Genomic DNA, 24,038 nt, shown 5'->3' with positions numbered 1-24,038 from the left:
TGATATGTATTTCTCTTCATTTTGTTATATGTTTGGGTAGTTGTGTGGGCTTATGTTTTATTTAGGTACCATTAACTTTACATCATAGTATCTCAGTTACAGGATAGCAAGGAAAAAAGTTAAGATCCCCCAAAGACTTTGTATCCTTTTCTGGGGAAAGAGTTAGTGAGTTTTTAGTTTTACTCAAAATAGTTGTATCATGTTAGGCAAAAGTAGGACATTGTTAATATCTTTATGTGGAGATTAAGTATGTTTGTTTTTTTTGGGAGGGAGGGGTAGAGGGAGAGAGAGAATCTTTTTTTCTTAAGATTATTATTTATTTGATTTTTTTTTTAAAGATTTTATTTACTTATTTGAGATAGAGAGAGAGAACACAAACAGGATGGAGGGGCAGAGGGAGAGAGAGAAGCAGACTCCCCACTGAGCAGGGAGCCTGATGCGGGGCTTGATCCCAGGACCCTGAGATCATGACCTGAGCCAAAGGCACCCCAAGAGCATTTATTTGAGAGAGTGAGAACATAAGTCAGGGGGATGGGTAGAGGGAGAGGGAAAAGCAGAATCCCTGCTGAGCAGGGAGCCCTCTGATGGGGGACTCAATCCCAGGACCCGGAGATCATGACCTGAGCCAAAAGCAGACACTTAACTGACTGAGCCACCTAGGCGCCCCTGGAGATTAGTATGGTTTAAGGAAATATATGAGTGCCAAGTTGACAAGAGATGAATTTATGATGGTAATTTTATATGTCAACTTGCCTGGGCCACAGCACCCATATATTTGGTCAAACATCAGCCTGTATGCAATTGAGAAGGTGTTTTTTGGAGGAGATCAACATCTAAATACACCTTTAGTAAAGTGGATTAACCCCCTTAATGTGGGTGGGTCTTATCCAATTAATTGAAGGTCTTGAGAGAGAACAGACTAAGGTTTCCTAAGAAAGAGGAAATTTTGTCTCCAGCCTGGTTTTGGATTTAAGTTGCAATTCTTCTGTGTCTCCAGTCTACCAGGCTACCCTTGCAGATTTTGGACTTGTCAGCCTCCATAATTACATGAGTCAATTTCTAAAAGTAAATCTCTCTGTCCTTAATAAACTGGCCCTTTAGAAAAAAGTTTTGCTGATCTGTATCCTAGTCACATGGCCTATATCACGAAAGTCGTCAGGGATTCCTAGTCAGAATAGTGTGATTTAAAATTTTCCTCAGGGGCGCCTGGGTGGCTCAGGCGTTAAGCGTCTGCCTTCCGCTCAGGTCATGATCCCAGGGTCCTGGGATCAAGCCCCGCATCAGGCTCCCTGCTCAGCAGGAAGCCTGCTTCTCCCTCTCCCACTCCCCCTGCTTGTGTTCCCTCTCTCGCTGTGTCTCTCTCTGTCAAGTAAATAAATTCTTTAAAAACAAACAAAAGAAAAGAAAACAAAACAAAAAAAGTGCTCTAGAGATAATTAAAAAAAATAAAATAAATAAAATAAAATCTTCCTCATTGTATTTATTCTTAAAAGCTCTACTAGGAATGCTAACTTTGAAATGTAAAGCCTAAAAAATATGTAAAAAAAAAATGCAAAACACATAGACCAATGGAATAGAGCCCAGAAATAAACTTTTGCCTGTAGGTCAAATGATTTTAACAAGAATACAAAGACCATTCAATGGGGGAAAAGACAGTCTGTTCAACACACAGTGCTCGGAAAGTTGAATATCCACATGTAAAACAATGAATTTGGATCAAAGACCTAAACTTAAGAGCTAAAATTATAAATCTCATAGAGAAATGCTTCATGACAATAGATTTGTCAATGATTTCTTTGATGACACCAAAAGCAAAGGAAACAAACAAAAAATAGATTAAATGGAAGTACACCAAAATTTAAAACCTCTGTGTATCAGTAGTGTGGAAAAAAAACAAGCTGCAGAATGGGCGAAAATATTTGCAAATCATATATCTGATAAGTGGATAATATCCACAATATATAAGAATTCCTACAACTCAACAACCACCACCACCACCAAAATACCCTGGTTAAGAAATGGGCAAAGGACTGGAATAAACATTTCTCCAAAGAATATAAACCAATCAGTAAAAAATCAGTATACAATGAGATACCACTTTATACCCATTAGAGTGGCTATTACATTAAACAAAATAACAAAAACAGAATAACAAGTATTGGCAAGGATATAGAGAAATTAGAACCCTGTGCTTTGCTGTTAGAAATGTAAAATGGTACATCTGCTATGGGAAACAGTGTTTCCTAAAAACAAAAAACAGAATTACCGTATGTCGCACGTATATGTAGTATACACATGCAACAGAATATTATTCAGTTTTAGAAAGGAAGAAAATTCTGACTCATGCTACAACATGGATGAATCTTGAAGACCTTATGTCAGTGAAATATGCCAGACAGCAAAGGACAAATATTATATGATTCCACTTATATGAAGTATCTAGACTAGTCAAATTCAAAAAGACAGAAAATAGAATAGTCATCCCCAGGGGCTGGGGATAAGGAGGAATGGGGAATTGTTATTTAATGGGTACGAAGTTTCAGTTTTCCAAGATGAAAAGAGTTCTGAAGATGTATGGTTGATGATTGCAAAGTAATGTGACACACTGAATGCCACTGAGTTGTACACTTAAAAATGGTTAAGATGGTAAATTTTATGTAATATGCATTTGAACACACACACACACACACAGATTTGTAATGCAAAGTATTATGACAAATAAGCAAATACTAGATTCCTGAAAATCAAGTCCAGATGCAAATTTTAAAGTACTAAAAAATGTGGGGCGCCTGGGTGGCTCAGTCGTTAAGCATCTGCCTTTGGCTCGGGTCATGGTCCCAGGGTCCTGGGATCGAGCCCCACATCGGGCTCCCTGCTTCGCGGGAAACCTGCTTCTCCCTCTCCCACTCCCCCTGCTTGTGCTCCCTCTCTTGCTGGGTCTCTCTCTGTCAAAAAAAAAAAAAAAGTACTAAAAAATGTCAGTATATTATACATGTCCAGGGAAACTGTTTTGGTTTTACTAATTACTTTTTAAGTTACTAGTAAAACATATTTATTTTTATCAACTATTATTTTTAATAATCAATTAATTCTGTTGATTATTAAAAATAAGTAAAAATTTTTTTTGGTCCCCATCCCCTGGCCTCAACCATCATTAGTCCATTGATCCATACCTATGCTATGCTCAAATCTGACTCCCCTACCACTGAGATTCTGGTTCCCAACCCCCACACCATTCTTACCAGATACCAGGAATCTGGGCTCCCTGAAAGTTAATATGACATAAAACTTGGCCTCCCAACTCTTGATGATAAAGGTCATGTTAAACTATCCCTGATTCTTAGAGACAAGCTTTAAGCAAAATCAAGGAATATAAATAAGTATGTTTTAACAGAAGATTCATTATTACACAATTCACAGGATACCCATGATAATTTTCAGTGGGAAGGAGCAGGAAGGGTGCAAAATGGAGAAATAATATAAATAATGCAAAGAATGAACACCTACAGTTCACTTTTCCCAAAAGCAGGAATGACCTTCTGATACTTAACCTTATTTGTGGGCAACTTTTCAGATTCCCATGGTCCGGAAGATCTCTTGTTTGAAATTTCCCTTGATTGCATTTGCTCCAAACAGACAACACATGCTAGAGATGACATGTTTAGAGCAACGTAATCTCCAGTCCAAATGACTTGGCACGTGTCACTCCCCTTGAAACCTTTCATGACTCCTCTCTCTTTCCAATACTGTCCTCAAAACACTTCCCACTTCATACTCAAGAAACACTCCCCATTCCTCCATGGTCCTGTCACATCTAAATCTCAGGTCAGACTCTTGCCTCTAGCCCAGAACCTCTTTGTCTCCATCCTTGCATCAGTTTGGACAGTAAAAACTGCAGGAAGCCTCTCAGGAGGCTTTTGGAAGTAGAGACACCTTAACACAAAGCACATTCCTTATCCCAGTACTTCTACCTGAATTTCAAATAAACCCACCAATTAAACAAAATCTCTCTTCCACCAGAATGTCATCTCTAAGATAAAAGGGGTCTTATCTTCCTAACTTGTGATCTCCCACAACATACACACAAGTAACTGAATGCCTGCCCCCACACTGAGGATTCCACAACAATTTAATTGGATTAATCAGAGGTCTGCAACCCTTTTCTGTAAAGAGCCAGACAGTAAATATTTTAGGCTTTAAGAGCCGTAATTCTCTGTTGCAACTACTTTGCGCTCTTTAGTGCAAAAGAGCCATAGACAATGTGTAAATAAATGGACATAACTGTACTCCAATAAAATTCTACTTATGGACACTGAAATTTGAAGAAATCATATATTTTTTAAAAATTTTTCTCAACTACTTGAAAACACAAAAATACCTTTTAGCTACATGCCACATACATACAGGTAGCAATCTGGATTTGGCCATAAGTTGTACTTTACTGACCAATGATATAAATTAATAGAGTTTAAGTCAGTTCCAGATGTGTGTCTATGATCCCATTCCTTGTTTTTCTAGTTATCCTACAGACTTCTCCATGCATTCCCAGGGAACTACCCCAGTGGAAATCCTTCAGTGTGTGTCATGTGCCCCCCCCTCCATTCTATGGGGCCTGTAAAACCATTAAACCCCATATCCTGCCTCTCCAATCTCGCTCCATGTTTGTGAGGCAGATCATTTTCCTTTTTGGCAGTATCTCCAAGTGATTAGTTTCCTGGTCTGTGAACTTCCATCAAATCCAACCCTTTATATACCCTGGAACCCTAACCCAATCATTGTCTTCCCTAAGAATCCCTACCTGGCTACCCTCTGCTAGGGTCCCAAACTCTACATTCCCAAACATGGCTGTACTTTGCTCACTGTCCTGTCATGGACAGCAGGCTGATTGCTTACCTTCTCTCTTTTCCTAATCAGCTCCCCACAAGAGCCATAGATATTGTACCAACAATTCCACAAATGGGCTGGCAAAAAGTGAATTTTCAATCACTATTATATAACTAATGACTCTCACTGCTGGGAAACACATTATACTTAAAAAAAAAAGAAGAAGAAAACTGAAATAAAATGGAAATCATTTGGTATATGTGACATCATTGCTAATGAGACAGGGACTAAGTTTAGTATAGTACACTTAGGAGAGGGGTGTCGCCAGGCAAAACTAAGGAATCCAAGCAGCAGTGGCTCAATGGTACTAACAGATGAGCTGGGGAGAGTACCATCATGACTGAAACTTGCTAGCAACCTGGCTCACAGAATATGGAGCTCCAGCCCCAAAGGTGAGAGCCTTATCTCTGGAACTAGCTACCTGTGATACTGTGATTTAGAATAAGAAATATATAGTTGGGGCGCTTGGGTGGCTCAGTTGGTTAAATGTCTGCCTTTAGCTCAGGTGATGATTCCAGGGTCCTGGGGTATAGCCCCGCATCGGGCTCCCTGCTCAGCGGGGAGTCTGCTTCTCCCTCTGCCCCTGCTTGTGCTCTGTCAAATAAGTAAATAAATAAATAAAATCTTAAAAAATAAATATATAGTTGATCTTCATCCCCCTTTCTGTCACAGAGCTCCTAAAATTCTTGGAATTTCCTGCGATGAGATTGATAAAAATACCTTCTGTGATGTTAATGAGATAACACTGGAAGGCCCGGAAGGATGGGGGCTGGTTTGGATGCCAGGAGGATCATGTGATTAGAAGGTTGGAATCTGGGGTGCCTGGGTGGCTCAGTCATTAAGCATCTGCCTTAGGCTCAGGTCATGATCCCCGGGTACTGGGATCAAGCCCCGCATCGGGCTCCCTGCTCTGCGGGAAGCCTGCTTCTCCCTCTCCCACTCCCCCACTTGTGTTCCCTCTCTCGCTGTATCGCTCTCTGCCAAATAAAGAAAATCTTTTTTTTTTTCTTAAAGGTTGGAATTTTCAGTCCCATCTCCCTAATGTTGGGGGAGGGGAGACAAGCTGAAGATGGAATCAATTTCCAATAGCCAATGATTTAATCAATCACTCCTATGTAATAAAAGCTCCATAAAACCCCACAAGGATAGGGTTAGGAGAGCCTCCAGGCTGTTAAAACAATGCTTCCGTGTGCCATTGTGCTGGGCCCAAACTCCATGGATAAACAAGTTCCTTTGTTAGGGACCTCACGATATGTATCTTTTCATCTGGCTGTTGATTCCTATACTTTATATCCTTTGTAATAAACTGGCAATCTAGTGAATAAACTAGAGTCCTGTGAGTCAATCTAGCAAATGAATCCAACCCAAGGAGGAGGTCATAGGAATCTGATATATAGCCAGTTGGTCAGAAGCACAGGGGACAACCTGGAGTTGGCAACTGGCATATGAATTAGGGGGCAGTCTTTTGGGTCTGAATCCTTAACCTGTGGACTCTGATGCTGTCTCTGGGGAGATGGTGTCAAAATGGAGTTGAATTATACGTCACTCAGCTAGTGCCCGTGAGTTGCTTGATGATGTGGGAAAAAACTCCCCACACATTGTAATTGAGTGCCGGAGAATATAATACCCAACATTCAGCCCCCGTGAGTACCACTCTCCTTCATCTCCCACACCAACACCAGCTTCAGAACTCCACTGGTCAGGAGAGAAAGTCAAAGGGGTGGGGAACTGAAAGAACTGGTTAACTTGTGGGCTTCCCTTCAAGTACTCCAAACATGGTTTTTTGTCTGAGCTTATTTTCTAGCACATTCTCTGAAAAGAGTAAGGAAACCGATACACAGGCAATTTAAGTGACTTGCCTATGTTCCCACACCTTTTTTTCCCCCCTATTATCATAAGGCTAAGAAAATCACAAGCACATGCCAGTGAATCAGCAAGAATTAGACCAGACAGTACTACAGATGTGGAAGATGTTAAGATGCTTAAGAAGAATTTACTAAAGAATGTGAAGAGGGGTGCCTGGCTAGCTCAGTTGGTGGAGCACATGACTCTTGATCTCAGGGTTGTGGTTCGAGCCCCATGTTCGGTGTAGAGATTACTTAAAAAATAAAAGGAATATGAAAGAACATGAAATGATAGGAAGGGATATTAGAATAAATTATCACTTGTTTATAGAGACGGTCACTGATTCAAAGGCTCAATCATCATTATTAGTTATACAGGTGAAATGTTTGACCACTGAACTCAGTTAATGACAGAAACTCCTGAAATAATTCCACTGAATAAAGATGTTCTGGTAACATAAGGAAGAGTTGCAAAAATTAAGACATGATTTTGAAGGGTACTGTCTACCATTTAGTCAAAGAATGAAAAAGGAAGACTTGGAAAGAGAACAAAGGGTTGGATAAATAGCAACAGATAGTGCAATCTCAATGTACTACACAATGAATTGAAGCATCATGTAGTGACATTTTCTGAATTGAGAACTTTCAATAAGCTGAAAATAAAAAATATTTAAAAGAGGGGCATCTGACTGGCTTAGTCAGTAGAGCATGTGACTATTAATTTCAGGGTCACAGGTTCAAGCCCCTTGTTGGGCATACAGCCTACTTTAAAAAAATGATTAAAAGAGTAGGAGAAACTCTTGATTACCTTGGGTATCCCGAAGACCATTTTCCTCCACCTGACAGAAATGTTAAAGAGAAAAAAAATTCAAGAATCAACTGCATATGAGCACCTGGCTGGATCAAATGGAAGAGTATGAAACTCTTGATCTTGGAGTCAGGGGTTCAAGTCCCATGGTGGGTGTAGAGATTATTAAAAAATAAGTAAACAAACTTAAAAAAAATCAACTGCATAACTGACAGCACTGCGTGAAATGTTACAGATTCATATAAATAGATTAGATGCTACACATGGTCCGTGTCAAAACTAGTGATTCCTTTTAGCCACCTTCTATTGAGCTGCTGTTACTTAATGGAATTGCCTGGAGACATCCAGAAGATCCTACCCAGATAAGATTGAAAACATTCCATCAGTGAAAGGATGGTCTCTTTTTCACAAAGTACTTAAAGAATCTTGTCATTCAAGGATAATGGAAGCACTGAGGACTACTTGGACAAAGAACATATTTGCAAATCAAAGCAATACGCCATCTTCCTTTTATCATTAAAATGCAACATGCCACAGGGGCACCTGGCTAGCTGAGTCAGTAGAGCATATGACTCTTGATCTCTGGGTTGTAAACTCAAGCCCATGTTGGGTGTAGACATCACTTAAAAAATGAAATCTTAAGGGTGTCTGGGTGGCTTAGCTGGTTAAACATCCTCCCTCTCAGATCATGATCCCAGAGTCCTGGGAGTGAGCCCCGCATTGGGGTCCCTGCTCAGCGGAGAACCTGCTTCTCCCTCTCCCTCTGCTGCTCCCCCAGCTTGTGTGTGCTCTCTTTCTCTGTCAAATAAATAAATAAATAAATAAATAAATAAATAAAATCTTAAATAAAAGGCATATGCCACAATCTATTATTTATTTTAAATTATTTTAAAATGATCTTCTCTCATTCAGTCAGTGCTTTAGAGTTTTAAACTGTATGGACAAGAATGCAAGTAAAAATATTCTAGGCTTGGGACGCCTGGGTGTCTCAGTCATTAAGCGCCTGCCTTCGGCTCAGGACCTGATCCAGGGGTCCTGGGATTGAGCCCCTTCCGGGGGCCTGGGATTGAGCCCCGCATCGGGCTCCCTGCTCCGCGGGAAGCCTGCTTCTCCCTCTCCCGTGCCCTCTCCTTATGTTCCCTCTCTCGCTGTGTCTCTCTCTGTCAAATAAATAAATAAAATCTTTAAAAAAAATATTCTAGGCTTAATCATTATAAAATAATGAACTTTACTTCATGTAATATTCTTTGGAAAATTCTTTAATTTATGATGTTGCTAATGTAATATTTTCCATTTAAATTTCAGCAGGTTTTATGCATTTAAGTTCCATTTATGGCTCAACTCTTATATTTAGGAATTATAATACTACATATATTAGTATATACATACATATATATATATCTCTAACAGATCAAAAGATGCTCAACATCACTCATCATGAGGAAAATGCACATGAAAACTACAAAGAGCTATCACCTCACACCTGTCGGAATGGCTAAAATAAAAAACAAGAAACAACAGGTGTTAGCGAGGATTCAGAGAGAGGGGAACTGTCTGTACTATTTGTTCCTGGGAATGCAAACTGATTATATCCACTCAGGAAAACAGTTCGGAGATTCCTCAAAAGGCTAAAAATAGAGCTACCCTATAATCCAGTAATTGCACTACTAGGTATTTATCCAAAGGATACAAACATACTAATTCAAAGGGATACATGTACCCCCTTGTTGTAATGAACACCAGGTGTTGTATGGAAGCATTGAATCACTATATTGTACACCTAAAACTAATATTACATTGCGTTAACTGGAATTTAAATAGAAACTTTAAGAAAAAAATTCATTTCTGGAGCACCTGGGTAGCACAGTCCATTAGGCATCCAACTCTTGGTTTCAGCTCAGGTCCCGATCTCAAGCTCATGAGATCGAGCCCGGAGTCAGGCTCCACACTCAGAGCAGAGTCCGCTTAGGATTCTCTCTCCTTCTCCTTCTGCCCCTCTGCTTGTGATCTCTCTCTCTCAAAATAAATAAATCTTTTTAAAAAAATTTCATTTCTGGGACACCTGGGTGGCTCAGTCGGCTAAGTGGCTGCCTCCTGCTCAGGTCATGATCTTAGGGTCCTGGGATCGAGCCCCAAGTCCTTCTAGCTCCTTGTTCAGCGGGGAGTCGGCTTCTCCCTCTACCTCTACCCTCCCCCACACTGTGCTTGTGCTAATAAATAAAATCTTAAAAAAATAAAAAACTAAAAGAAACCTTCATTTCTGATAATGTATAGATGGAACAGGACGACTCAGAAATTTCTGGAGATGGTGATCTATCTTCTGAGAATTTAAACTAAGGACATAGGGCACCTGGGTGGCTCAGCTGGGACAGCCTGCTTCTCTCTCTGCCTGCTACTCCCCTGCTTGTGCTGTCTCTGTCAAATAAATAAATAAAATCTTTTTTTTTTTGAGACTTTATTTGACAGAGAGACACAGCGAGAGGGAACAGAAGCAGTGGGAGTGGGAGAGGGAGAAGCAGGTCTCCCGCTGAGCAGGGAGCCCGATGCTGGGCTCGATCCCAGGACCATGAGAACCATGAGATCATGACCTGAGCCAAAGGCAGACGCTTAACAACTGAGCCACCTTGGCACCCCAATAAATAAAATCTTAAAAAAATAATCTATTTAAAAACAAACAAAGGACATGGGCAGAATGAAAGAAAAATATTTATAAAATATCCTTTGCCCTCTTAAATAAAACAATATAACATTGTTATTACCTCCATATTACCTCCTTTATTCATTTAACTTGAAAAACATGTATTTTTCTCCTATTGCAGAGACTGGTTGTCGACACAAAAAGTATCACATGGACTCTGATCTCATGTTCACTATCCCACAGGAAATGTTGGATCCAGCTTGGAAAAAAATGCACATATGCCTTTTATGGGAAACTGTGTGGCAGCCCCATGGAAGATTGTCAGGGCCTTGGCACAGGACTCTGGGCTTCTTCTGTCACCCAAGGCTCAGGCAGACAAGCTACCACCCTCATGAGGGGACACTCACCTGACAGGGTTCCTGCAGCTTCCCTGAGCCAAGGTCACTTCAGACCCTGGGTGCTAGCAAGTATTCTTCATCCCCCAAAACCAAGCCCCTTTCACTTTCCAGAAAACTGCATTTTCTGTGACATTTTTTAAAGTTTGATATTAAACCTATGATGCCCGCATTGTGCACCTCTGGTCTTTCAACCAATGGGAAGGAAGGGCAACAGGAGATGAAAACGGAGGGGAAAAAAGAGGAGAGAAGCCAAAACAGGGAAGAAGATTCTGGGAAAGAGGGCTATCCATGTGGAAAAAGGCAATGCAAATAGGGAATGGAGGAAGGCAAACCAAACCTGTGTGACTAGACTGGGATTGAAAGTATCATTATAAACACATGGAAAAATACATGCACACATGCAGGTTTATATATCTATATATCTATACACAGATCCTCCTCAACTTATATTGGGGTTATGTCCTGATAAAGCTGAGCTGAAAATATTGTAATGTTTAAGACACCTAACCTACCAAACATCATAGCTTAACCTAGCTTACCTTAAACATGTTCAGAACACTTATATTAGCCACCAGTTGGGAAAAATCACCTAATGCAAAGCCTATTTTACAACAAAGTGTTGAATATCCCATGTAACTTATTGAGTACTGTACAGAAAATGAAAAACAGAATGGTTGCATGGGTCCAGACTGCATGGCTGACTGGTAGCTATGGCTCCCAGCCACTGTCCTGCATCATGAGAGAGTATCATGCCTCGTATCACTAGACTGGGAAAAGATCAAAAATAAAATTTGAAGTACTGCTCTCAGGTTCTTGCTTCCAAGATGCCCACGGAAAGAAGGAACCATGATTGTGCCAAAAAGGGCCACTTGCAGCCCATTCTCTGCACCATCTGCAACCATTGTATGCCCAAGGATAAGGCCATTGAGAAGTTCGTTATTGGGAACATAGTAGAGGCCACCGCCATCGGGAACATTTCCAAAGCGAGGGTCTTTGATGCCTATGTGTTTCCCAAGCTGTGTGTGAAAATCCATTACTGTGTGAGCTGTGCCATTCACGGCAAGGTGGTTAGGAGTTGCTCTGGTGAAACATGGAAGGACTGAACACCACCACCCCAATTTAGATCCGTGGGTGCTGCCCCACCACCTCCACCAAAACCCATTTAAGGAGCTGAGTCCTTAAAGACTGAAGGAAAAGTGTTCCAGGAAAAAAAATAAAATGGAAATTATACTATAAAAAATTTTGAAGTATGATTTCTTCTAAATGAGTATTGCATTCACACCACTGTAAAGCTGAAATATAATGTCAAACCATTGTAAACTGGGGACTATCATATTTATGTACAACTACATATAATCATATATATAGTTATATACATAGCTATATCTATATATCTTTTTTTTTTAAAGATTTTATTTATTTATTTGACAGAGACACAGCGAGAGAGGGAACACAAGCAGAGGGAGTGGGCGAGGGAGAAGCAGGCTTCCCACAGAGCAGGGAGCCCGATGCGGGGCTCGATCCCAGGACCCTGGGATCATGACCTGAGCCAAAGGCAGACGCTTAACGACTGAGCCACCCAGGTGCCCCTATATCTATATATTTTTATTTGAAAGGACATAAAAGCAATATTAGTAGCACTGAGACCTTATTTTCTAAACACCTTTCCCCTATGCCTACTTTTTTATTTATGAATTTGAATGGCTAATATAGTCACATGTTGAAAGATCAAAATGTACAAAATGACATACCATGTAAAGTCTGCCTTCCATGCCCGATGACCATATATCCCCATTTTCCTGGTGAAGACTCATTTTACAACTGCTGTCCTGGCATAATAATGAATAGTTCCTTCTTTCTCTCAGGAGTGTGCTATTTTGGACGATAATTATACCAACACTCTACTTGGAGCCCTCTCCCTTCACCATGCTGTCATGGTGTCTTATGTCAAGACATAAGAGTCACTTGTGTTGGGCGCCTGGGTGGCTCAGATGGTTAAGCGTCTGCCTTCGGCTCAGGTCATGATCTCAGGGTCCCTGGGATCGAGTCCCGCATCGGGCTCCCTGCTCCTTGGGAGCCTGCTTCTCCCTCTGCCTCTCTCTCTCTGTCTCTAATGAATAAATAAATAAAATCTTAAAAAAAAAAAAAGAGTCACTTGTGTTATCAGTGTCTGTGTATACTTCTGGAGGAATTCTATGTGTATGTAAGTAAATACATACATAAATAGTTTTTTTGTTTTGTTTTAACCAATTGAGCCACACAGGCATCCTCCCCTTTTTTTCAAGAATTTGTCAGAGAGAGAGAGAGAGAGAGCACAAGCAGGGGGAGCGGCAAGCAGAGGGAGAGGGAGAAGCAGGCTATCTGCTGAGCAGGGAGCCCGATTCTGGACTTGATCCCAGGACCCTGCGATTATGACCTGAGCTGAAGGCAGATGATTAACCGACTGAGCCACCCAGGTGTCCCCTGTTTGTTTGTTTTTTTAATTTTAAAGAAATGGGTATATTCATGCTATTTTTAAGTTTATTTTGAAGCAAACTTACCTATAGAGAAATTGCAACAATATTAAAAAGAATTCACATTTACCCTTTACCTAGACTCACTAATTCTAAATATTTTGCCACATTTGGTTTGTCATGTTTTGAGCCACCATCACTTTCACCTGGATTGCAGTTTCCAGCCCCCTCCCTCTCTCAGCCCTCCTTCTAAATAATTTGGGAAAATTAATACACAAAGGAAGACTCCAAGAGGACAATATTGAAAACTTCATGGAATAGAACACTGGCAGAAAATGATAGCAGAGAAAGGGGAGTGTTGAGGCGGTAGAGAGTGGGGGGTACATAAGGAAGCCTTGTAATCCTAATTTTGAGAATCAAAGAATTACACAATCAGTAGATATATAGATGCTTTACCTGTGATTGATATCAAGCACTGAAAATGTCCTTTCTCCCAGGAGCCCTTTATAAACTTAGTAACACATGTACGATGCACTAGGTGGCATAGGAAAAAAAAAAAAAGCTGAAATTTTAGCTTTTCCTGCCTTAACTCTGAATAACTTCAGTACAAGCCTTCATACACAATTCTATTTAAGTCAACAAAGAAAATAATCATGTGGGATTTTGCCTTACTGTGTTCACAGTCCAATAAAGAATTAGAACTAGTTAATGAAATTTGAATTTAAATAGTAAGAAAATAACTACAGCTAAACCGCAAGTCTCTGTCCCTCAGTCTGCACCCAAACCTCCTGCTAGATATGCACAAATCTATTGACAATAGTCATTTATCAGTTTTCACATGGCTGAGTGTAAGGGTCTTGTCTAGTCTTACTTTTAAGTGTAAGGGTCTGAGGATACACACACTTAGAAGTTCATGGCAGCAATGTTGGTGATAACCGTACACTACACAGGACCCAAAAAATCATCAGGTACAGAAGGGCCCCATCTACTTTGGGATTTATTTATATATCATATAAAATGGCATCATTCATACATATATAGATATATTTAATATCACTATGTACACAGATATGCATAATTGTTGGTATTAGATATATAGTGGTGATAGATATTGATAATGATAGAATACTGTCTAGAGATGAAAATGAAAAATTGGAGCTACATACAGCATAGATAAATATTGAAAACTTAACAGCCTTACTTTGGAGACGTGGGTTTAGTTCCAGACTACTGCAACAAAGTAACTACCACAATAAAGTGAGTCAAATGAATTTTTTGGTTTTCCAGTACATATAAAAGTTATGTTTACACTATACTGTAGTTTAAGTGTGCAATAGCATTATGTCCAAAAAAAAGTATATACCTTAATTTAGAAAAATATTGCTAAAAAATGCTAACCATCATCTTAGCTTTTGGTGAGTCATAATCACTGTCATAGATCATTGTAACAAAAAATTTAAAGTTTTAAATTTTATGGATGTGACACAGAGACATGGAGTAAGCAAGTGCTGTTGGAAAAATGGCATGGGTACAGCTGCTTGTTGCAGGGTTGTCACAAATCTTCATATTGTAAAAAATGCAATGTTTGGGGCTCCTGGCTGGCTCAGTGGGAAGAGCATGAAACTCTTGAGCTTGGGATTGTGAGTTCGAGCCCCATGTTGGATGTAGAGATTACTAAAAATAAAATAAACTTAAAAAATGCAATGTCTGTGAAGCACAATAAAATGAGGTATGCCTATAGTAAGTGGGAAAAAAACAAAAAAATATGCATTTAAGAGTGAGTAAACTATAAACTCTATAACTTAAATATGTAATCTCAAGGGATAAAACTGTAAAGACCACATGGCAGATTCATCTCCGTTGGAAGAAGACATCAAGATTGGGAAGGGATGGAGAAAGAAGGTGATAAATCATTTTACGGGGGAAAAATTTACCCTCCCTGGGTCACAGTTGTTAATCCTTTAACAAATGTGTCCTAAGTAGGCTTGAAAATTTTTCAGTCCTCAAAATAAGAAGTATCAGAGAAGTTTTGCTGAAAAGTCTTGCTTTGCATTTATTTCACTTTTTTTCTGTTTAATAGTATATGAAGATCTTCAATAAAAGCTGTAATTGCTCCTCCCCACCCTGCAAAAAACCAGAAGATTGAGAAGGGATACCCAATGGTTATGAGAAACCCAGGGATCTTTCTTAAGATTCTACATCACTGTTACTTCCACTCCCTTACCTGGAAAATTAGTTGGGATCTCCTTAGACTAACAGAAGAAAGACTCATTCTTGAGTGCAAATAGACACGATTCCCAGCTTACTCTGCAGCAATACATTCTGGGAGTGGCTACAACTACTCTAGGATCCCTGTTTTTCAAGCATATAAAAGCATCCACCTGCTTCCCTATTAATTCCCCCAAATAAGCCTCAGGGCAAACTGTTCACCTGCTAATGTCAATCTTCTTAAATATGGCTGCCTCAGAAACCTTCACAAAGCTGAACTTGGATTTCCAGTTCCATTGACTTTGGATCCCATCCAGTCTTGCACTAAGGCAATCCTGTCAGAAGAGCATTACAGTTGGAATATTTTAACTGTCTTTAGATCTATGCTAATCCCAGAATTTGTGAGTGTCCACACCAGGCAACTTGTGGATATCTCTGCTCCGTCAGTTAGAAGCTCTTCTGAGATGGAAAGGTTTATAATGTACCTCTAGGGCATGCTCATTAAATCCCTAGTTGGAAGGGTGCCACACCTGGGTAACTCTCCCAAACAAATCTTAAACAGCAACTGACTTACAACATAACCACAAAGCATTAGCTATCTAAATGCTCTCTGAGCTGAGCTCTGTTTCAGGGACTTGAGATTTGGAGGAGAGCCTAGTCCAGTGCTTTTCAAAGTATAAGGAGCTTTGGAATCACTGGAGACCATATGGATTCTGATTCAGTAGATCTGGGGTGAGAGCTGAGATTTGCATTTCTAACAAGACTCCAGCTGATTCCAATGGTGCTTGTTCGCAAACCTCACTTAGAGTAACAAGGATTTAGCATCCTACTTAAGGTTGTACTTGTCAGGGAGACATATCTAGATAGAATCCTAATTTTAACTAAACTGCTGTGGGATCTTGAATAAGTCCTTTCCCTCCAGAGTTGAGTTTATGATTAACCCCCCTCCCACATCTGCCTTGATGGAGTTTGAGTATGTAAAGCACTCATTTACATGTTAAACTAAGCTTCAGTTCTGTACTCTCAGACTTGGTACATTTCAATGATTTTCTCTATCCCTGTCAGTGAACCCCAGTCTCACTCACTGGTCGCACTATTACTTCTCTCAGAGTGTGGTCCTCAGATCAACCCTGGCACTTGTTAAAAACAAATTCTCAGGCCCCAAACCAGACCTAGTGAATTAGAAACCTGGGTGGGGGTTTCACTCTATGTCTTAATAAGCCTTCAGATTATGCTGATACACACTCAAGTGGGAGGACAATTGCCTTTGCCAGAGGGATATAGCAGAGTCAAGCAGAACCACTGGAAAAAATAAAATATCCAAACATTATATTTATAATTGCACAATATTATAATTGAAATGATAATTGCTTTATTGATATGAAAAACGTTTCTTTTTTTTAAAGATTCATTTATTTACTTGAGAGAGAGAGAGCATGAGTGGGAGGAGCAGAGGGAGAATGAGAAATTCAAACACACTTCATACTGAGTGCGGAGCCCCACATAGGGCTTGAACTTATGACCCTGAGATCACAACATGAGCCGAAATCAAGAGTTGGCCGCTTAACCGACTGTGCCACCCAGGCGCCCCAAAAATGTTTCTGAAATTAAGTTAAGAAAATTTTTCTAAGCATCTCTAACAGATAGAGGAGGTGGTGAACTTGACAGGGCATATATGTAAGTAGAGGGTAAGGAGTGAGAAGCTAGAGACATAGAAGATTTCTACTCACATAAGAGAAAGTACCTTCAGTGACTGGTTAAAGGGGCAGAAAATTCTAAGACAGCTTCACATACACTGAAGTTGAGAATTACAAAGAGAAAAGCTGTAACACACTGTTCAAAATACAAGTATATCAGTCAGAAAATAATGCAATAATATGCGTTTTTGTCCCTTGGAAAGGGGAGATACAGATGGGAAAGATGGAACATTTTATAAAAAACTTGATTTCCAGGGTGCCTGGCTGGCTCAGACTAGACTGTGCAACTCTTGATCTCGGGGCTGTGAAATTAAGCCTCATGTTGAGCATAGAGATTATTAAACAACAACAACAACACACTTGATTTCCTGCATGCACACACACAAAAAACTGAAATAAACAACAATATACTGATATATTGTACAAAACCCACAATCTTTTAAGATAAAGTAAGTGGCACTGTGGCAAATTTGCTCTAAGCCCTTGACTCTGCCCTATGTGAGCAGACAGACTTCAGAGAAAAGTGATAGAGTGATGGAATTAAAACTCTGAATATTTTTTTATAATAGGGGTGTCATTAAAATAACAAAATTAACTCTACCATCACTTACTGAAAAATATCTCAAACGTTTTGACAAATATGTTAAAAACAACACAAGATAATTGTTTTGAAAGGTAGGGACACAAGCAAATTTGCTCACAGATGATTTCTGTAGCCACAGAATTAATGCAAAAATATTTTCATATTGTTCTGTATAAAATCCAAAGCTCTCTTCAGGACACATTTGTAAAGCCAGAACTAAAGGAAGAAGGTAAAAGATAAATGGGGAAAATTAGATCATTTAAAGTGTGTATTATACAGGGTACATTTCTAAGACTGTAGCTGCAAATTCATGTTTTAAAAACCTAAATCCTGAACATAATAACGAAAGCACCGAAAAACTCAAATATGAAACTGATAGGTTTCGCGGGGCCGCAGAAACGAAAACAGGCAGAGGAAGAACACAGAAGCAGGCAGGATTGACCCCTGCGGGCCTCCGTCAACCAAGTCACCTTCCCGCAGTGCCGCAGGAGGGGGGCGGAGCCGTGCTGGCGGGGCAGGCTCACTTCCTCCGGGATGTGGTCCTGGGATGGTTTGCAGAAAACAGGGCGCGCGCAGGGCACGGGCTTAGTAGGCACGGAACCTCTAGAGAAACCTTATATTATCTTTTAATATAATAATTTTAAATAATAATATAGCTTTTTAATGATTTTAGTTTTCAAGATAGGCAACACTGGTCTGAAAAAAATACTTCGAAATTACCTAAGTTCATGCCTTCAGGATGCTCCAAAATTACTAGTTTTAAATAATTAGGACAGCGTAATCCCACGATGAAACATGTCCGTTTCAGAAGTGTTTGATTCAGAGGAATTGAATCAGTGAAAAAAAAAATAGGACACCGTATTATTTCAAAGGAAGTTTTCCTTTATTTCGTTATTTGCCATTTTTCAGAAATTTGGGACCTTCAAAAATTCGTTCTTAATTAAAATTTCAATCTTGGTGTATATTACATACTGAACAAATAAATGCTGCTACTGGCTAAATTTAGTATTAACATGATCTATATAATACATATACCTGTTTACAGTGAAACACATACAGAAGCATACAATGGTGGTATATCTTAAGTGGATATGTGAATAGAAAGAAACCAAAATGCAACGTTGTGTAACCACACAACTCAGAAGGATGAGGTGGATTTTATTCCCTATTTTTCGACTATTCTTTCAATTACATTAGCACACATTCCTCCTTAAGAAAAAAAGTCAAAATGGTGAAATTTTGACTTTATTTTTTCAATTTAATTTTTAAACATTTAATAAAAATTTGATTAAATTAATAAAAATCAATAATAAAAATTGATTATTAAAAAAAGACTGGACATAGTTGAGGAGTTATGTTGGAATTATTCTCTGCCTCCCCTTAGCTTTTTTTTTTTTTTTTTTAAGATTTTATTTATTTGACAGAGAGAGAGACAGTGAGAGAGGGAACACAAGCAGGGGGAGTGGGAGAGGGAGAAGCAGGCTTCCCGCGGAGCAGGGAGCCCGATGTGGGGCTCGACCCCAGGACCCTGGGATCATGACCTGAGCTGAAGGCAGATGCTTAACGACTGAGCCACCCAGGTGCCCCTCCCCTTAGCTTTTCTACAGTCCTAATATTTTCTACCATTACATTAAAAAATACATAATAAAAAATTAATAGAATTATAAAATATAAGTCAACTTCCAAATAAGAATAAAGGAAGTAAGGAATCCTATTTTTTGGAGTAGTTTGGAGTATTGACTTGTTAAATTGTGGAATGCAACAGATATACGTTTATGCTATATTTTTGTAATATACATTGAAACCAGAAAGTGGAGACCAGCGGGAAATGGATCCAATGGACAATAAAGTTGAGGCAGAAAAGTGAGCCCCAGTGCAAGCTGGTGAGAGGAAAGAAAGGGAGCAACGATGGATTCAGTACGGGTGAAAATAATCAAAGTTCAGTAGCTACTTAGAAAATAATTTTAACTTACTTATTTCAAAACTTTGCAGAACACGCAAAAAACTGTCAACATACGAACAGTTTTAAAAGTCAAAATTTCGTTATTTTTAACATAAATCTTGAAACTCGGCTGAAATTTTGTCCCAATCAAGCAAATGTTCTTCAGGTAATTTGATTTTTTTAAAGGAAATTGCCAAAGAATGCAAGACAAAACCTAAAATTTCACTTTATTAAAATGGCATTCCCATTTACATAAATGAATGAAGCATAATAGCTTGCATATAATTTTAAAAGTATTTGAAAATTCAGACCAATGAAATTAACGAGAAATAAAAACATTATAAATGCTTATGTGACGTTTTACAAACTACAATTATAAAACAAAAAGTCTATGGACATAAAACACCACATTATTTTTCTGAGTAAATGCTAATTACTCTATATGCATAAATTCTAAAATCAAAGCACAAGAATACCCCCCCTTTCCCCCACCTTCCTAGGTGGTCTTTTTCTCCGTGGAGCAAACTACTGATGGAAATTCCCCTAATGGAAGAATCCCACAGAAGCCAGGAAGACAGAGGCCAGGAGCCGGAAGGAAGTCACATGGGGCCCCGCACCCCCATGCAGTGCAGAAGCTCACCGGATCATCCCATGTGGGCCACTGTCCTTTCTGCCATTCACTTGACCTTCCCTGGTGCACTGGGGAGACCCAGCAGGGCGGAACAGCTGTGTGTTTTCTGCTGGACATAGTGCCAGGCCTGGCATGATGATGGAACCTGGAGTGACAAATTCCCAGCCCCTAGGCTTCAGGACAACGGCTGCATTGTTTCTGGTTTCCTGCTACCCTGCAGATGGTCCAGAAGTAAGATTTTCAGATTAATGCAGAAAATTAAAAATTGACTTAACATAAAATTCAATCTTCCATAAAAGCATTATAAACCAAAACTCAATATGTACCAACATGTTATCAGGAAACCACAGATTTCAAGACCGTTTTATCCTGTTTTAAAATGTGAAATGCTCTGTAAGTTAACAATTATATTGTTATATAATTTTGATCATATAACAATGATTTCAAAGAACTATAGAAAACAAATGGATGAAGTAAAGACATCAGGTACCTGAGGGGGAAAAATGCTAATAAATCTTTAGTTGTTAGAAGAATAGGAAAATTCAAAATTAGTAACTGGACTCCTTCAAATGAAAAAGTAGCAAATCAAGGAAAGTGAGACTATGATTCACTTAGAGAAACTCCAACAAGGTGGATATAAAGTGATAATTTTTTCTCAGTCACATTGGAATACTTTTTTAAAAAAACCTACCAAGGATTTAGGCTGTGAGATTACATTTATCTTATGAACCACCTTGCAATTGAAGAGGAAAAGAACACACACACACGTTTAGGGAAGGATGAGTTTGACACAGGACAAACACAACTGTGAACAGGTTTTACAATAAAATACGAACTATATATGTGCCCATGGAAACACACTCCTGAAGTCCATGTTTGTAAATGAAATCCATCAACCTAATAGGGCTTCACGCCAGCCTGAACAATAGTCAACTAGAGAAAGTGGCGTTAAAAAGTAGATATGGAGCCAGGCTTCCCTGTGTTTTTACTGCAAATAATTCTGAGTTGTGTTGTTTCCCTGGAGGCAAAACATACCATTATGTTTCAGTTTTGAAATAAGATTTAAAAAACAGATTCCTACTCAAATGAATGCAGTTATCTTTGGTGTTTGGGCTCATCTTTTCCTTTTTAGGACTTTTTCTCCTTTTAGCCTTTTGAGACTTGATCCCTCCCATCACAACTCTGCATTATCCCCAGCAGCTGCTGATAACAACAGACTGTGAGCTTTTCAATGAGATGGACTTTGTTCTCTCATTGTCTTGATGCCAGATGGCGCTGCAATCCTGAATCCTATATATGAAACAAAGTTTCTATTCCTGAAACATGAGCAATAAAGGCATGCAAATAACTTATGCATGCAATATTCACGGACTGATTTGGGATCTCACACAGGAAAGTCTAAGTGGATGAAGAGAATGGTGTGAGTCATAAACCATAATTCCTCATGAGCTTCTCCTTGGACTTCAGGATTTTTTTTCTCTCTCTGCCAAACCCTTTATCCTTTTGCCTGCACAGACTCTCTTTCTAAAACCAAGGGTGTGAATTAGTAAATTTTCAGATAATAAGAAACCAAGATTTTCAATTTATAGGCACATCAGCAACATTCCTATTGAGAAGATGTCAAATGTAGCTAATGAATATAAGAACAGCATACAATGACAATTGAAGTGTCATTAAACATTTTCAAAACTTAGACCCTGCATGTGTGTTCCTCTTGATTCAGGTAGATGAAATATTTTCTGCTTGTGGTACCTCAAATATTTTGTCATCTGTTCATACCCTATTTCCCACCCGGAACGGAAATCCTATTTTTGACTTCCCTGTTCTATTTTCCTTGAGTTTCTACTACCTACATTTTATGTCTCTAGTCATCATTTGCTTCCTCCAGGGAGCCTTCCCTGACCACTTAAATCTAAACTACAGGCTCATATATCCTCTGAAATCCTCCAGTACTGGGCACAACCCAAATCACAGCTTTTCTACTATAGGAGAGGAAAAAAAAAAAGTTTTTCTTTTTACCGTTCTAGATTCCTCACTGGGACTGTAACAAAAGCCAGATTAACAAGAGAAAAGTGTACACATTAATTTAAGTTTTACATGATATGGGAGCCTTCATAATGAAATGAGAGGACCCACAGGAACATTAAACCTGAACGTTTTTACACAAGGTTTGGTAAGAGCAGAAAGTCATAGGAAAATGTGATAGGACGAAAGGGTAAGGGCTAAGTATAGTAAACTGGAGGAAATTTAACAAGGCCTATTCATTCAGATTCCTCTTGGTGTCTCTCTGTCTTAGGAGTTAAGGATGTTCCTTTCCTCCTTTCCTCCGAGTATGGGGAAGGCACCTCACACTGAAGTGTCTTAGCACTTGCTTCAGGGAAGAAGGTTAGCAAGCCCTTTCAGTAACTCTTTCTCAAATTCCTTCAGCTTAAAATAATATGCCAAGGTGCCATATTTTGGGGTAGTGTCCCCAGCCCTGTCATTATTCACAACTTAATTGCCTATTAATTTATCTGAATTCCTATTCCATTGATGTTAAATACCCAAGGAAAGCTATGTTTTTCATTCAGCTGTTCATCCACTACAGGTAACAAAGTAGATGCCATGTGGTTGCCACTCAAAATTTGTTTGCATACATGCAGCAGTTTCCTTATATCCATCTACCTTTCTCCAAAATAAGCACAATTTAGCACTTAAATAGTACCACCCTAAAGCCCAAAGATATTATTAGAGCTTTCCCCACATGACAATTTCTCAGTTTCTTCTAAGTGCACAGAGGTAAAAATGACATCAGTCCTCCCTGCCTGTTCTGTCTCATCTCTTTCTCCAAACCTCCATTTACAACTCTCGGAACAGGTCATTCTGGTTTTTGTTTTGTGTTTTTGTTGTTTTTTTTTTTTGTAATTTGTCAGTGTGCCATCCTTCTTCTTGCCTCCTTACACTTGCAAATTTTCCATTCTGCTTATGTGTCCTTTTCTTTCTATGTTCAGTGCACTTGAAATCTGTATTCACCCTCTAAGAATGAACTCACTCATTATTTTACTCCAGAAACCAATGTTCACATCCCATGTTATTTTAAGGTACAAGTTGATCCTCATTATTTGTGGATTCAGTATTTGCAAATCTACTTACTAAAATTTACTTGCCAAAATCAGTATTTGTGACACTTTCAGGGTCATTTGCGGACAAGGGAAGAGTGACAAAAAATTTGAGTCATTCTTTGAGAGCATGTCCCCAGCTAAGATCAAAGAAGGTGATTTGACTTTTTATTTCAGCTTTGATACTGTTAAAAAAAAAAGTGTTCTTTTCATGGTGTATTTAATGCCACTCTGAGTCTGTGATTGACTTAGGTTTGGAAGCTAGGTAGAGATCTGTTGCATTTTTGGTTTTTCCTCTTATATAGATCAAACAATACTCCAGTAGGTTTCCCATCTAATTCTAGAGACCCTCTGATCAGTTAGCTACTATCATAGATCCCCGTGTGCTAGAACATTCTGATTACTGGTATAGCCCCACTTTATGGCAAATCATACACCAGGCCTCTGGGAGTTCAGCTCTCACAAGAGCAAGCTTCAAGCCTTCACCAGCTGCATAAGACAACGTGATAAATCTTGAATCCTTGCACTGATATCATGAATTCAAACCAACCACGTGTTGTATTTTTCCCTCCTTGGTGTGACCACCTTAGGCTCTACTTCCAAGAATGCAGTAGTTTCAGAGATGGCCTAGTATCCCTTTTAAAGGGTTCATCTGATCCGGTGATGCTCACAAAGGATAATCTCCATTTTAATTAATTAAAAGTCAATGATGAAGTATAGATTCGAAGTCCTCTCAGGAGCTTTCCTGGTATAATCTGTGCTCAGCATAGGTCAGGGAAAGACTGAAGAGGCAGGCCACTCCAGGTTGGTAGGTGGTAGTTTTATTTTATTTTATTTTTATTATTTTATTTTTT

The 24,038-nt window shown here is 39.2% G+C and overlaps 1 protein-coding gene across 1 annotated transcript; it reads left to right on the top strand.

Annotated features, from left to right (window-relative positions):
• The first annotated feature begins 11,396 nt into the window (after positions 1 to 11,396).
• On the top strand, positions 11,397 to 11,675 carry LOC116626213 (40S ribosomal protein S26-like). The gene has a single exon (XM_032395420.1). It carries the CDS (start codon positions 11,397 to 11,399, stop codon positions 11,673 to 11,675), a length of 279 nt encoding a protein of 92 aa, XP_032251311.1.
• Positions 11,676 to 24,038: the final 12,363 nt, after the last annotated feature.

This window comes from Phoca vitulina, unplaced genomic scaffold, assembly GCF_004348235.1.
Source record: "Phoca vitulina isolate PV1807 unplaced genomic scaffold, GSC_HSeal_1.0 scaffold84, whole genome shotgun sequence".
In the NCBI taxonomy this organism is placed as follows: domain Eukaryota; kingdom Metazoa; phylum Chordata; class Mammalia; order Carnivora; family Phocidae; genus Phoca; species Phoca vitulina.
The sequence above is the reverse complement of the archived record's forward strand: the minus strand, read 5'-3'. Positions and strand labels throughout refer to the sequence as shown.